Below are 14,441 nucleotides of genomic sequence, written 5' to 3' on the forward strand. Positions count from 1 at the left end.
AAGTTTACTAATTTAGATATATTAATTTCTTTAAATGTTTTTAAATCTATTTATGAAACTTTGTCATTAAGTAAACTTTTAAATGAATTTTTAAGTTAGACTAGAAATTAAAAAAAAGAAGTTAATTAAGACCTTAAAAATTATATTAAATTAAAAAGGCTGAATTCTTAAATTTTTAAAAAAAATTAAGCTTTACAAAACTTAACCTAATCTGGTTTATTTTCGAGATGATTTAATTCACACAGTCACATTCTTCAACATATTCTCACTACAATGGCCATGTCAGTGTCCTAGGATTCTTCACCTCTATCAACATATGCGACTTTCTTCGGCAGAATTTAGAAGATTTATTATTAAACTAATGATGATCTAGGGCTAGTTTAATTTCAGAGAGGTGCTTCCAAACTGACAATCTCCTACTTTGTATTACCTTTGCAGTAGAATAAAATATATTTTTTTTCAAAAAAATCGGTTAATGTTTTTTTTTAAAACCAAGGTTAGCATACCTATCCAAAAAGAGCTTGAGATTCCAACTAGGTTGGCACCCCAAGAAGCATTTCAGAACCATGGCAGCTAACCAAGAAAATATTTTCAAATACAAAAAAAAAAAAAAAAAAAGATAGATACAAAAGACCATGGAGGCAAAACCAAACCCATAGGGAGAAACTAATGATTTATATCAGCAGAATGGTTATTACTTATTTGAAAAATTACCTCAAGTCTTCTATTTCTTCTACATCTAAGTTTGAAGTTAAAGACACGTTGCTTGAATGTTTCTTCTGGCTCATTAGACTCAGGCCTCGATTTTATTCAGACAACATTGGCTTCTAGTTTATGATCAATTTCCCTGCTTCTCTTGGATTTACTTCCTCCTTCTTCTAAGGAATACATCCAACGAAACCCACACTCTTTTGTGATCACTGCTTCCTCGTTATATTGGGTTTGAGCAAAGAATTGAATTGTAAGCTTTGGATCATGAGAGGTGCTCTTGTCATTAATGGTTTTCCTCTCTTTAATTACTTCCATCAGCTGCTTGTAAAATTGTGCATCATACCATAAAAATACATGATCTGCCATAAATTCAAATGGAGATTTAGGATGAAGCAAGACGCATTCCTCATCTACAAAGAAACTTGTTATGCTGATCCTTTCATCCCGGTCAGTTTCCAAGTAGCATTCACATCCAATACTTCCATGGCGTCCAATGTGGCATGATTGGACTTGAGAAACAACCAAGTAGAAAATGAAACCCAACAAATTAGGAGGAAGTTCAATAGTTATCAAAGCTTGTGTAAAGTGCCAATGGAACCGGTCTCGAATTTTGCCTCTTCTAGCTGGTAAATAGTAGCAAATCTTACCATTTCTAGCTGATGCATACAAATAAGGAGATGGATACACATAAGAAGTATACACTTGATTGTCATCATTATCCGTGGATGCATCTTCATTTTTTAATACTGCCTCTGATGGTGGTTTTGCTCCAATTTCAATCCTTACAATGGCATCTTTCAAAATTGCTTCATATGAATCTTCATCCAATTTTATACAGTTAGGGAGCAGAAAAGTACACTTAGGTCTTTTGGATGGTTCAATCGTTGAACTTAACACTGTCCGAAGAGATTGGCAGTTCCAGACATGCAAGCACTGAGTGGATCGTGGAAGTGCAGGTATACGTTGAAGCATTTTGCATTCACCAACATCAAGAAGTTTGAGTCTTGGCAGATACTTCATGCTTTCGGGTAAGCTTATGATGGCACTATAATAGAGTCCTAAGTATTGCAATGATGATAACAAGGAGATGTTATCTGGGATTTCGCACAAGCTTTGACAATCGTAAAAGATTAGACTTGTTACTGATTGGAAGCCAGAGCTAGGCAGTACCTTATGCAAGGTGAACAAAGCATCAAGTTCATGTTTCCTTGACTCAGTATAATTTCATTGGCAAAGTTTTCAGGAAGATCCACAAGACCATGATTAATTGGAAAAGAAAAGACTTCGAGATTTCTGATAAGCAAGATTGATGGGGGGAGTTCATTCAAACCTGAACCTTCTAAATACGATCGTTGGAGAGATTGTGACCAAGTGTTGCTGCTAAGGCTCTTAATTGAGGTGCATCCGCCAACATTTAAAATTTCAAGCTTCTGGAGGGAGAAAATTGATGGATGAACACAAGGCAACCTTTCACATTGGCTTATTTTTACAAATTAAGGTTTGGGGCAAGAGACAAATTTGGACACTCTACAAGGAGTTTGGAGCCATGAAGGTCAATTGTCTCTAAATTTGGCAGATTCTGCAGCAACATATAATGGAACTAACAAGTTAGTACGTTTTGCTGGAAATTTCATATTTTAATTCATTTTTTATTGATATAGACCTCAATTTTTTTTATCAAACGTAAATACATAATCGATATGTGAACCACATGTACCTGTACTCCATGCCAAAGTTTTTCCACATTGCTGTATCGCATTGATGGTAGAGATTCTAATGCATAACCATTCCACCCAAAATATCTTAAGTTTTTAGGAAAGAATTCAATACCATTTGGAAGGTACACAGAATTAATTCTCTCAAAGTCTCGATTGAGAGTTTGGAAAGCAAGTAATCTCAGGTTTGGCATCTTTCTAAATGCGTTGGAGCTTAAATTTACATTTGTAATTTGAGTCATATCCAACCATATCCCTTCAACTGCACCAGTTCCCTGAGAAATAAAAAATAGAACTAATGTTAGTTCTTTTGTAATAATTTTGCATTTTTTTTATACAATCGACTGCGTTGCCCAGGATTTTTAATACATTCTTCACGAACAATTTCTCGATTTCTTGTAACAGATCATGCATATCTATGAAATTATTATATGAAGTAGTAGTGATAAGAGCTTTGTCTAAAAGACTTCTTATCCCTATATCTGCAGAAAAAATCACAGGCATTTAATATGTTTGTTACACAGTCACTTTTTTTTCCTTTAAAAAAACAAGCTATGTCTAGAAAAATGTTTTTCTCATCATCATCTAATCCATCATAACTCAATCTGAACACCGCCTGAACTTCTGTATTGGGAATTTTCTTCAATTTACTTAGTGCACTATCCCATTCATTTTCGGTTTTGGAACGAAGAAATGATCCCAAGACTTTCAAAGCTAAAGGGATTCCTTTGGCATAAACCATAGCTCTTTTTGACGACTCCACATATTCCTTTTTAGGATAGGTTATGCCAAAGGCATTTAAGCTAAAAAGTTTAAGGGAGTTCTGAAAGTTCATTTCCTCGACTTTATGAATTTTGTCAACTTCTCCACGTATAAGTACATGCTTATCTCTGGTTGTCACAATGACTCTGCTACCAGCTCCTAGCCAGTCACAATCCACTCCAATCAAATATTCTAAAAGTCGAGGAGTATTCACATCATCTAGTACAATGAAAACTTTCTTGTGCCTGAGTCTTCTTGTAACAGTAGAGGGTATCATTTTAGGAGTGTCAATACTAAGATCTCCCTTAGTAACTTGGAAAAAAAGTCTGTTGCATATGTAATTTAGTCCGTGCCTTCTTGATTCCTCTGCCTCATTTTCTAAGAAGCAAGTTCCTTCATACTGAGAGGAAACCTTGTGAAAAATAGCAGCAGTAAGAGTTGTTTTCCCAATACCTCCCATGCCCCAAATTCCAATGACTCGAACTTCCCCTGAATCAGTTTTCAGTAAAGATTCAATGCTTGTATAGTTTTCATCAGATATGAAAAGGCCTCTAAAGTCATTTGTGTACCTATGATTTAGTTTTTGCAAAACATCTATAATAATGTCTTCAATCAAGTCAGGTTCAGTCCTATACAGAGATTACAAAGAAGAAAATTACATATGATAAGTTTTTTTGATAGAAATTAGATATAATAAGTTAGTATAAAAGTAACCTTCAAATGAAAATAAGTCTTTAGAAGACAAAAATTGGATTTAAGAACAAATACCCTTCTATACACCACTAGATTCCACGAGAAGAAATAACAAATAGCTAAATTAAAATTTCCTCCATGCATAAAGTAAAAGAATGTAAGATGAACAAATACTATAGACTAAGGTTTTTTTTTTGGGGGTACATATAATATAGACTACGCTTACAATAAGGGGATATTACCCTCTAAAAATTTAAAAATTATTGTCAAATATCACATTCTTTACAATAAGTTAGATTTCGTTGATTTGAGGTTAATTTGTTTATTGACATGGGCTTTCTTTTAGGCGCCATTACTTACGAGTCATACATTATGTCTCTACTGTGTGGAAACAATCCTTAAACATCAGAACTTATAACATAGAATAAGTTGGGTTTGAAATTAACATTCTAACAAAAACTAACCACTAATCTTCACTAATAAAAAAAAAAACATTATCTATAATATGACATCACACCTGTATGTTTGAGAATGGAAGCCAGATAAATTGGCTGCTTCAAAGAGAGCGTCCTTCCATTTTTGCATCTTCTCCTTACTCACCTTCCAATCCTTCTTGTGTTTCGCCAATGCCGTGTGATAACTCCCACTCTGTTTGCGTACCTGAGACGGGTCTATTTTGTAGAACACAGGGAATAACATGAACGTCTTCTTCTCCTTGTTTCTTGCACTCCATTAGCTCAACGAGTTCATTCAAGCACCAACTAGAAGACGAATAGTTCTCTGAGAAGATAACCAACAAGAGAGTGGACTCTCTGATAGCTTTCACAAGTTGTGGCCAAACCTCGTATCCTTTCTGGATCCTGTAGTCTATGTAGGTCTGGATGCCGTTTCTGCACAGAGCAGCATGAAGATGGCTTGTGAAGTCACCGCGAGTATCCTCTCCTCGAAAGCTGATGAAAACATCATGATTTTCGGAAACAGCGGGAGAGGAAGAAGAAGAAGCACAGCCAACAACAGCAGCAGCATAAATAAAAGCCATTGACGAAACAGTTTCTACTTTGGGGTGTTGTGACCTGGCCTCCAGAACTAAGAACCAAGTTCTACTCTTTTATTTTTTAAGGAAACTGGTTAGTTGACTCGCATTTTTTTTTCTGCTGTGCTTCGTTTTAAGTTATCTGGTATCCCCTTGTGAAGCAAGTTCGTGGAATCGTGATGGTCTTGCACTTGCATGTTTGGAAATGGCTACCTTGGTCCACAATCCACCTTTCAAGTGGCAAATCAACTTGCTAAGCATGGCCTATATATTGGTTCTACCAAGTTAATTTTTTATTGAGTTGGACAAGTTATTTTAATTAATTTTTAATTTTTTTATTAGTTAAAAATGTATTTGATTGTTTGATAAATAAGTTTTGATAAATAAGTTTTTTTAATAGTTTATTAGTAATTTTTAACATTTTTAAAACGATAATTTTTTTTTTATATTTTTTTCTATTTTTGTCCTTAATATATTTATTCATTTTTTATGAATACTTATAATTTAACAAATTAATTTTTTCATTTTTCAACTAATTTTTTAGTTTTTAGCTAATTTTTCATCTAGTAGTTGGAAGTTAAAAGTTGATAGCTGGAAGCTAACAAATAACTTATAAAATTAAAAGTGTTCAATAAAATTAAGTATTGAAGTAATTGAGATAAAATAACAAAAAGATAATAATATCATGATTTATTTAAGATAGGTAACAGGGAATATGAATAAATATATCCATCATAAAAGTGGAAGAAAATATAAAAGTTAGAAACTAGCATATTAAAAAAGACTATTTCAAGTAGCATTTCAGAAAACATTAAAAACTATTAAAAAAAACTTATTTATTAAACAATCAAATGTGTTTTTTAACTACTAAAAAAACTAAAAATTAATTAAAATATTTTATCAAATTATATGTACAAAATGATTTTTATTGTCAATACATCGACCTTTTACTCTTAATAGATATATATTGTAAGTGTAAATTTTTTTTGCACTAGCATCTAATAAAGTTTAATTAATTTGTTATGTCACAATTTTCAAAGTACAATTTAAATTAAAAAAGAAAGTAAAATAAAGAGTACTTCATATTTCTTTCATTTATATGTAGAGCTGAATATACCAGTAATTCTGTCCGTTTGAACTGCACCCACATATATAGTCTAGTGCGCCTATTGAGTCCGCAAAATAAATGAACTCCATTTTTAAGGTAGCCCGCAATCGTACTGCAAAGCATGCAGGCTAAACAACCCGATCAGCATTCAGGACAGGTAAAAAAAAAAGAAAGAAAAACCCAAATTTAAACCAAATTTTTGCTTGTGCTATTAAAATGTCTTTTCATGGAAAATCCCAAGCAACAATATCTCCACAGGTTTAATAAAATGTGTATAACTCGGCCGATATATATTATTTTGATCTAAATTAATTGATATTTTAATATATAATTTAATTCAAAATTATATTAAATTCAAATTAAGATTATTTTAAATTAAGGTAAATAATATTAGAAACTTTTCCAGCTTTACAACAATAGAAGGAAAATATCTCAAATAACCAATAAACATCATTTAGTTTTTTTATATATAAAAAAAAAAAGTTAACTCATTAAAAAATCGCAAGCAACATTTAACCTACAGGTTAAACGTGTCAGGCTAAAAAGCACACTTCTTAAATGGGTTGTTAATATTGATGCTCGTAGCCCGTGTGGGTTGTGAGTTATACTGGCAGCCTGCGAGCTAGAGCTCCAATGCCCAACTCATGACTAAAAAAGAAAACTGTAATAGACAAATTCATGACTAAAAAAAGACTTTGGTTCTCAATAACGCTGTGACAGTCACAAACATATACATCATTTGATATCATCCTCATTTAAATTTTTTAATAAATTGCCAACCCTTCGATAAATTACACATTTGACATTTTACAAGCAATCAATAAATTTCAATTGAAACAACGTGCTCTAAGTCCCCTACACTCAAAGTGTGGGGGCCCAAGGGCAAAATCCTTTTTCCTTGCTTGTCTGCAAAGCTCAAGTGTTCACAAGGATGCACCAAAATGCTTGTTTCAGTTGGTTTGCTAGAAATAGTATGCAGACGGCTGAACCCAACCAATTGGGTTTCTGGAGAACCATCTACAACTTTTGGCCCTTTAGAGAACAACATTACAACATGGCTTCCATCCAAACCACCAAGGTTCATCACAGAAATATGCACTGAGAAGCTCAATTTGTTGCAATTTTGCAACTGATTAACTGGAACATAATCAACTCCATAAACCTCATTCTCTACCTGATATAATAATCTCTTTCTAGAACCATCTTTGATGGTTCTAGACAAACTAATTTTACTTGGAGCTGATAAGAAATTGTATGAAAAATCACTGAAACTTAAACCATGCCCAAATCCATATACTCTACCTCCAGTATAAAACCGGTAGGTCCTTCCTGGATAACCACGTGAAGGATCAGCTCGCATGCTCATCTCATTCATGGGAACATTAGTAAATGCCTCAGGGTACCAAGTCATTGGCAGTCTTCCGGCTGCATCAAAAACCAACTTGGATAGTTAAAACTCTGCCATAGATAATTGACAAAGCAAATTTTAAATTCAAGTATTTCACACAGTACTTTATAGGTAACCCATATAAACATTTAAAAACAAAGCTACTAAAACACCTAATTGTGACTTTTTATGCCAAAGTAGGGTTTATTTAGTAACTGATTGTCTAATTGGAGTACTTCACAATTAATCTCCAATCCATTTCAAAAAAAATTATTTAGACTACTATATATGTGTGAGTATTAATAAACCCATATGCGTGTGTGTGTGTAACCAACAATCATCAACGCACAACTACATATACACACGACATGAAAACACTGACTTCATTATATTATGACAAATAAACAATTTGGATACTAACCTATTTGCCGTGGTTGTTTATGGACAACTAATGATACTGCAATTTTAGAAGCAATAATAATGTAGGAAGCCAAGCTAGGAGAATGGAAATTAGCAGTTTAGCACCGAAGCTAACTTCAGTGTCACACAAACTGTCATAAATTATTTCGATTCACCTTCATTTTTATTAGACTCCATTAGCAGATTGCTTTTTTAATTTTATCATCATCTGATAATGATAGCCAATATCAACATTAAGCTGATCCGATACTGGTACAACTGCAGACTAATAGGTAGTTGACAATACTATGCACAAGGAGCATGGAACCTTGGGATGTCAAAACATGTTGCATTGTACAATCCTATGCATTGAAGCGTGATTTTGACAATACTAACTACTAGTCTACTACTTCATGCAATTTCCAAAATTGAGCTCAATTACAGAGTTTTTCTGATTTTAGTCAAACCTCAATTATATTCTTAATTATCCAATCACATTCAATTAAGGATAATTTTTTAGAAAAAGTACACTTGACAGTAGTTAGTGTAAAGTTAAAAATAACAACTATCACTCTGGGAGAGCATAGAGCCTCATCTAATTTCAAATGTTCCCAATGCATAAAGACGGCCTTGTCTAACAGCATATTCATTTATAAGTATACATACCTGGATTAAACTCTCCAAAGATAATTTCAGCTAGAGCTTTTCCACCAGCTTCACCAGGGTATCCCAACCAAATAATACTTGCGATTTGTGGATTTTTTTCAGCAAAAGAGACATCAAGAGGTCCTCCACCAATAAGAACAAGAATAACTGGATTTTTACTAGCATCAGCTACAGATGATACAAGGTTCATTTGTTTACCAGGCAAGAGAAGACTAACTCGGTCATGATCCTCTGTCTCTTGCGTTGCATCAAGCCCAGCAACTATAACAACAAAATCAGCTTGCTTTGCAGTGTCAATGGCCTCAGCAAAACCGTCATCAGAATCACATGGTACATCATAGCAACCAAAAGCGTATGATATCCTCTCTGCAAACTCTCCAAGTCCTTCATATAAGCTTGATGAGGAGCAAGGAATTCCTACATTATTAGGTAGTAGGTACAACATCATACAGTTCGATGTCAGGGTTTTGAGGGGTCTTCTAAAAGATAGAGAAACATTTAAAAGATGATGGCCTAAACAATTGTTAAATGACAAATAATAAATTGATAAAACAGCAATTATTTCAGAATAGAAAAAGTATTTGGCATTTCAGTGTGAAAGTCCTGTGTACATATATCAATGCCATTGGAGTGTAGGGTTGTATAAAAGAATAGCCTGACCACAGGCATGAGGTATCTACTGCAAGCAAAATTAAATGAAACAAACCAAATGAAGATGGAAAAATTACAATGTCCCAATATGAAAATCATACCTGAGTAGCCACCACCTAATTTGGTTGTAGTTGCCAATGGACCAATGACAGCTAAGGAGGCACCAATATCCCTATCCAAGGGAAGGAACTTCTTGTCATTCTTCAGCAGTACAATCCCCTGCCTTGCAGCATCAAGTGCCAGTGTTTTGTGTTCTTGGGTGCAAACATCCTTTGGTCCCAATTTGCCAAACCGACCTCTTATAGGGTCTCCATCAAACAGTCCAAGGCGCAGTTGAACAGAGAAAAGGTTAAGAAGTGCTCGATCTAAATCTTCCTCTTTAACCTTTCCTTGCTCAATAGCAGATTCAGTATGTCGAAGCATAAACGTCCCGCAATTAATATCCATACCTGATGAATTGAGAAAATCTCAGAAACCATCCAATTCATATGAAGTTGCTGCAACAAATTCAATGAAACCATGCATTTAAATAGACAAACAAAAAACCTGCTTTGAGAACGTCAGCAACAGCATCCTCCTGGGATTTTGCGTATTTCTGATACTCATAAACCGTGGCCACAGCATCACAATCTGAGGTGATGTACCTATACTCAAAACCACCAATCCTGATAATCAACAAAAGATCCTCTTCTTTTTCGTTTTCATAATTTTTCACAATGACACAAATTCCAAAGACCCACAAACCCTACCCTTTAAACCCCCACTTGTCTCTAGCCAGTCCCAGGAGTTCCTCGCTAGCACAAGCAGGAACACCATTCACCTCATTGTAGGAACACATCAAGCAGCTTGCTTTCCCTTGCTGAATACAACTACGAAATGGGGGCTGATAAGTGTCTTCCAAATCCTGTTGTGATACCTACAAACATGGAACCAATTGACGACAATTGCCAAACAACCAAAACCAAACTCACTCACACCATACCAATCCAAAAACAACAATAACAATATGCATTGTCAGTGTAAAGATTTTACAATATCAACCAACCAAGAATCATCCTTAAGTATGACTTGTAAAGTAGTTATTATAAAAAATCAACACCTTATAGTTCCAATCTAAGAAGACCCTCCGACTCTCAGAGGATGGTCTAAAGATTGACTATGTCTGGTCCATTTAAATGTGTGCTGTCTCACTTCCTAGCATGTGTGGAGGTTGATATCTAACTTGATGGGTAGTCATTCCATCATGGGTGATACCCCAGTATGATTGTTTTATCCCCTTATGGTCCTCAACCTGGTGGCTCAAGAACCAAACATGGTAACCAATGTCCAGAGTCAGTTTGGCCCAAAAGGTCAGCCTGAATAACAGAGGGTACACAGCCCTCTAGTCTCGAGCTTAAGAGGCGAACGAGGCTAAGGTGTGTCTGAGCTCTGGATCAACTGGGGGATCGGGAGGGTACATTATCGTATGGCATAGCCAATATGTGATTGGATGACTGTGATTCTATGAGTGCATTCTAATTAAATTCCACTCCTAAACTCTTCTACACTATCTTCCTACTAATTCTCAAGATATTAAATACATATATTTATTTATTCATTTGTTTAGGACTAAAATTAATTGTTCTACATAAACTACTTAAGAAACTATCATCAGTCAAAGAAGAAGAGAAAAGAAAAGGAAACTCACCACAGCATTGAAGTTATACCTGGAGAACTGTCCCCACATGTCCAAATCATAAGCAGTGAAATGTTTGCAACACGCAGACACCATAAGCGTATCATCATCATCAACAACGACAGCATCTTGGATTCCGCTGAGTCCCTGAAGGCCTCTAACATACTCAACAGCATAAGCAGAAGCGAGCATGGGGTCCTCGCCGGGGGTCTCCTGGCCGCGGCCCCACCTAGGGTCCCTGAAGAGGTTGATGTTGGGGGCCCAGAAGGTGAGCCCGGCCTGGCCCACGTTAAACATGGCGCGGGCCTCGCGGGCGATGGCGGCGGCGGTGCGGAGCCAGAGGGAGCGGTTGAAGGAGGCGGCGGAGAGGATGACCTGGGGGAAGCTGGTGGCGGAGGGGACGGCGCCGGCGAAGGAGACGCCGGGGCCGTTGAGGGCGAGGCCGTGGAGGGACTCGGACCACCACTGGTAGGCGGGGATGCCGAGGCGGGGGATGGAGGAGGCGTTGTTGGAGAGGAGGAGGATCTTCTCAGGGAGAGTGAGGAGGGACACGAGGGAGCGCGCACGTGTGAGAGTGGGGAGGGAAGTGTCGCAGAAGGGGTGGGACTGGGAGAATTTGCAAGCGTAGTCAGTGGTGCTTGTTGTTGTTGAGGAGAGGAAGAAGATGAGAAAGAGAAGCAACGTCCAAGCGGAACTCCATTGCCATTGCTTTGACATCTCACCCTTTCTTCTTCTCACTGTTACGGATCACACACCTCAACCACTTTTTCTTTTTGTTAGCTGTTTAGACCAATTATTGGATATTATTTTCCCCACTAAGAAAATTAGATTTTTTATTTTAATTGGTTTGATCATTGATGAAAAACAAAAGGAAAGGATAGGCTTGTGTATGATTAAGATTGCAATCTTTACAGTAGAAATATATTTCAATTAAATTTTATTTAATCGAATGTTTATATTTGGAATTCAACTTTTTGAAAAAATATTTATTTTTTCTGTTATTTATTGATTCTTAGTATAAAATCGTTATACTGTTTAAAGAAGTAATTTTTTTAGCATCTATTTTTTATTTTTATAAAATTTAAATTTGAGACTTTATTTTCAAAAACTAGGTCATTATCGCTTACATTAACAAGTTAAGGTGGGTTGATATGTTTTTTCTTAAAATAAAGACACGTCACAAGTTTTAATAATAATTTTATAATCATACTTACATATGACTTAATAATGTTGAATTCAAGCAATTCTCAATAAGAAATTTACCTTCGGTATGACTAAATCATCTTCGTTCTCACAAAAATCAAGATAAGAATGAAAACATTATTTCATGAATACCAAACAAAAATAGAAATTAATTAGTGAGAATGATAATGTCAGATCTTCCATGAAACATGATTGCCAAGGATTTAGCATTGTGCTTGTGGTTAAATTTTCTATCACTACTCTCTTTTTCCTGGTCCAAAAATTTCTACTTCAATTTGGGCTAAAAGCAACAGTAAGACAATTGAATTATTCACTTCCCTAAGTATATTTTGTACTTTCTATTATTTTAAAAATCTCAATCTATCCCTTCTTCCTCTTCTTTCTCCCGCAACCGTAGCATGTTCCCATTCTGCATCTTTCCAATTCTTCCCTTATTCTCCAACTCTTCTTCTCCCGGCCATCAAAGGTATAAAGAAAGTCCAATTTGACTCCATAGAACTCTCTCTCCTTCTCCAACTCTCCACTCTGCATGTACGTTTTATCACATTCACATTCACATTGTGGACCTGATTCTAGAAAAGGCTTTTCATAAGGGAATAAGTTCACTTACGGAATAGTCATTCTAAAAGGAAAATTTTTATGAAACACCTTTTTCCGTAAACAAAAATAATAGTGTTATCTAGAACAATCATTTAAGAAGGTACAAAATGTACTTCCAAAAAGGCTATTACGGACTGTAATTTTTGCTTTTGCAATGTTTCTTCCATAATCCAAAATTGTACTTTTTGAAATGGTCTTTTCAAAAGATGCAAAATACACTTTCATAAAAGCTATTTTGGATTGTAGTTGTTGTTTCAGAACGAACTTTTCGTAAGCCCAATATTAATTTTTAAAACTCCCTTCCTAGAATATATAAAATACATTTCTGAGAGTACTTCTGGAATGCTTCCGGAATAGTCACTCCTTAAGCTAAAGTACTTCTGGAACAACCATTTTAGAAGTTTTTTGGCTTACATAAAGGTGATTTTAGAAGCTTTTTTTGCTTATGAAAAGCTCATTCCACAAGATTTTTTTGCTTATGAAAAAGTCATTCCGAAAGATTTTTTTGCTTATGAAAAGGTTATTTCAAAAGTAATTTTTGGTTACAGAATGGACATTCTTAAATGCAACCCCATCCACATTGGAAAACACCCCCCACTAGAACCCATCCCCACCATAAACCAACCCCAACCCCACTAGAAACCTACCCAAACCCACACCAGGAAGGAAGAAGTTTACCTTTGATGATGAAAGAGGAAGTGAACGAGGATGTGCAGCTTCGAGACGAAGGATGAATGTTGAAGATATACTTTTGTAACTGCATAATATTTTATTTTTCAGTTTTTAAAATAGGATTTAGTAAATAAGTTGATTTCCTATATTTTAGGAGTAAGACAGTTTTAATGGATTAGCCTAGTCAAATAAGCGGTTCCTATCTTTAAGGAGCAAGTTAGTTTTAATATTTTGTTTTGCTAATATCTTGTTATCTAATTAGTTTATCATTTGCTATTTATTGTATCGCTGCTAAGAACAATTTGAATTAGAATAGAATAATTCTATTTCCTCCGCATACGCATTGTCTCTTTTCTCTCCTCTGTTTTTTATAATTTCCTCCTCAAAACCAACAATTGGTATCAGAGCCTTATTCTTACGAGACCTGTACCATGGAAGGTGAAGCAAGTTTTTCCCACATAACTCTTCCAATCTTTGATGGAGAGAATTATGATCTTTGGGAAGTGAAAATGCAATCCTACATGGAATCTTTGGATTTGTGGGATGCTGTGGAAGAGGATTATGAAATATATCCGCTGCCTGAAAATCCCACCATGGCCCAAATTAAAAATCACAAGGAAAGAAAGATGAAGAAGGCAAAGGCGAGATCATGTTTGTTTACTGGTGTTTCACAAATGATATTCATCAGAATCATGACTCTTAAATCACCCAAAGCAATTTGGGATTATATGAAAGAGGAATACGCTGGAGATGATAGAATACGAAGCATGCAAGTGCTGAATTTAAGGAGGGAATTTGAACTTCAAAGGATGCAAGAGTCAGAGACAATCAAAGAATACTCAAACAAATTATTGGGTATTGCCAACAAGATAAAGTTGTTGGGAAGCGATTTTGCTGATTTGAGAATTGTAGAGAAAATTTTGGTAACAATGCCGGAGAGGTATGAAGCATCTATAGCTTCATTGGCAGAAGTGCTACATGCCCTGCAAGCTCAAGAGTAACGAAGGTTGATGAGGCAAGATTGTGTTGTCGAAGGTGCTTTGCCCGTCAAACATCATGAAGTTGATGAAAGCAAAAAGGATTTTTTCAAGAAGAATCAACCAGCAAGCAGCGAAAACAGTGCAAACAACCAAGGTAAGGATAAAAAGAAAAATTATCCACCTTGT

The 14,441-nt window shown here is 35.4% G+C and overlaps 2 protein-coding genes and 1 pseudogene across 2 annotated transcripts; 1 reads left to right on the forward strand and 2 right to left on the reverse strand.

The window, feature by feature from the left end:
* Positions 1 to 810: 810 nt before the first annotated feature.
* Positions 811 to 5,302, reverse strand: LOC100805347 (disease resistance protein RPV1-like; annotated as a pseudogene).
* Positions 5,303 to 6,701: 1,399 nt separating this feature from the next.
* On the reverse strand, positions 6,702 to 11,589 carry LOC100783609 (probable beta-D-xylosidase 6). Its single transcript, XM_003534213.4, has 6 exons — positions 10,813 to 11,589; positions 9,875 to 10,041; positions 9,672 to 9,769; positions 9,227 to 9,574; positions 8,475 to 8,891; positions 6,702 to 7,447 (listed from the first exon to the last, which is right to left on the reverse strand). Exons 1-6 carry the CDS (start codon positions 11,515 to 11,517, stop codon positions 6,840 to 6,842), a joined length of 2,343 nt encoding a protein of 780 aa, XP_003534261.1. The 5' UTR covers positions 11,518 to 11,589; the 3' UTR covers positions 6,702 to 6,839.
* A 2,378-nt stretch (positions 11,590 to 13,967) lies between these two features.
* LOC100805885 (uncharacterized) lies at positions 13,968 to 14,276 on the forward strand. The gene has a single exon (XM_006588240.2). The coding sequence runs from the start codon at positions 13,968 to 13,970 to the stop codon at positions 14,274 to 14,276; it is 309 nt and encodes a 102-aa protein (XP_006588303.2).
* The last annotated feature ends 165 nt before the right edge of the window (positions 14,277 to 14,441 follow it).

This window comes from Glycine max, chromosome 9 (assembly GCF_000004515.6).
Source record: "Glycine max cultivar Williams 82 chromosome 9, Glycine_max_v4.0, whole genome shotgun sequence".
Lineage (NCBI taxonomy): Eukaryota > Viridiplantae > Streptophyta > Magnoliopsida > Fabales > Fabaceae > Glycine > Glycine max.

Coding starts and splice junctions, on each gene's coding strand:
- LOC100805885 (XM_006588240.2), top strand. CDS start 13,968: ATGACTCTTAAATCACCCAAAGCAATTTGGGATTATATGAAAGAGGAA.
- LOC100783609 (XM_003534213.4), bottom strand. CDS start 11,517: ATGTCAAAGCAATGGCAATGGAGTTCCGCTTGGACGTTGCTTCTCTTT. Junction 8,892..9,226: donor ATTAGGTGGTGGCTACTCAG/GTATGATTTTCA, acceptor CTAATAATGTAG/GAATTCCTTGCTCCTCATCA. Junction 7,448..8,474: donor CTTTGGAGAGTTTAATCCAG/GTATGTATACTT, acceptor TTTTTGATGCAG/CCGGAAGACTGCCAATGACT.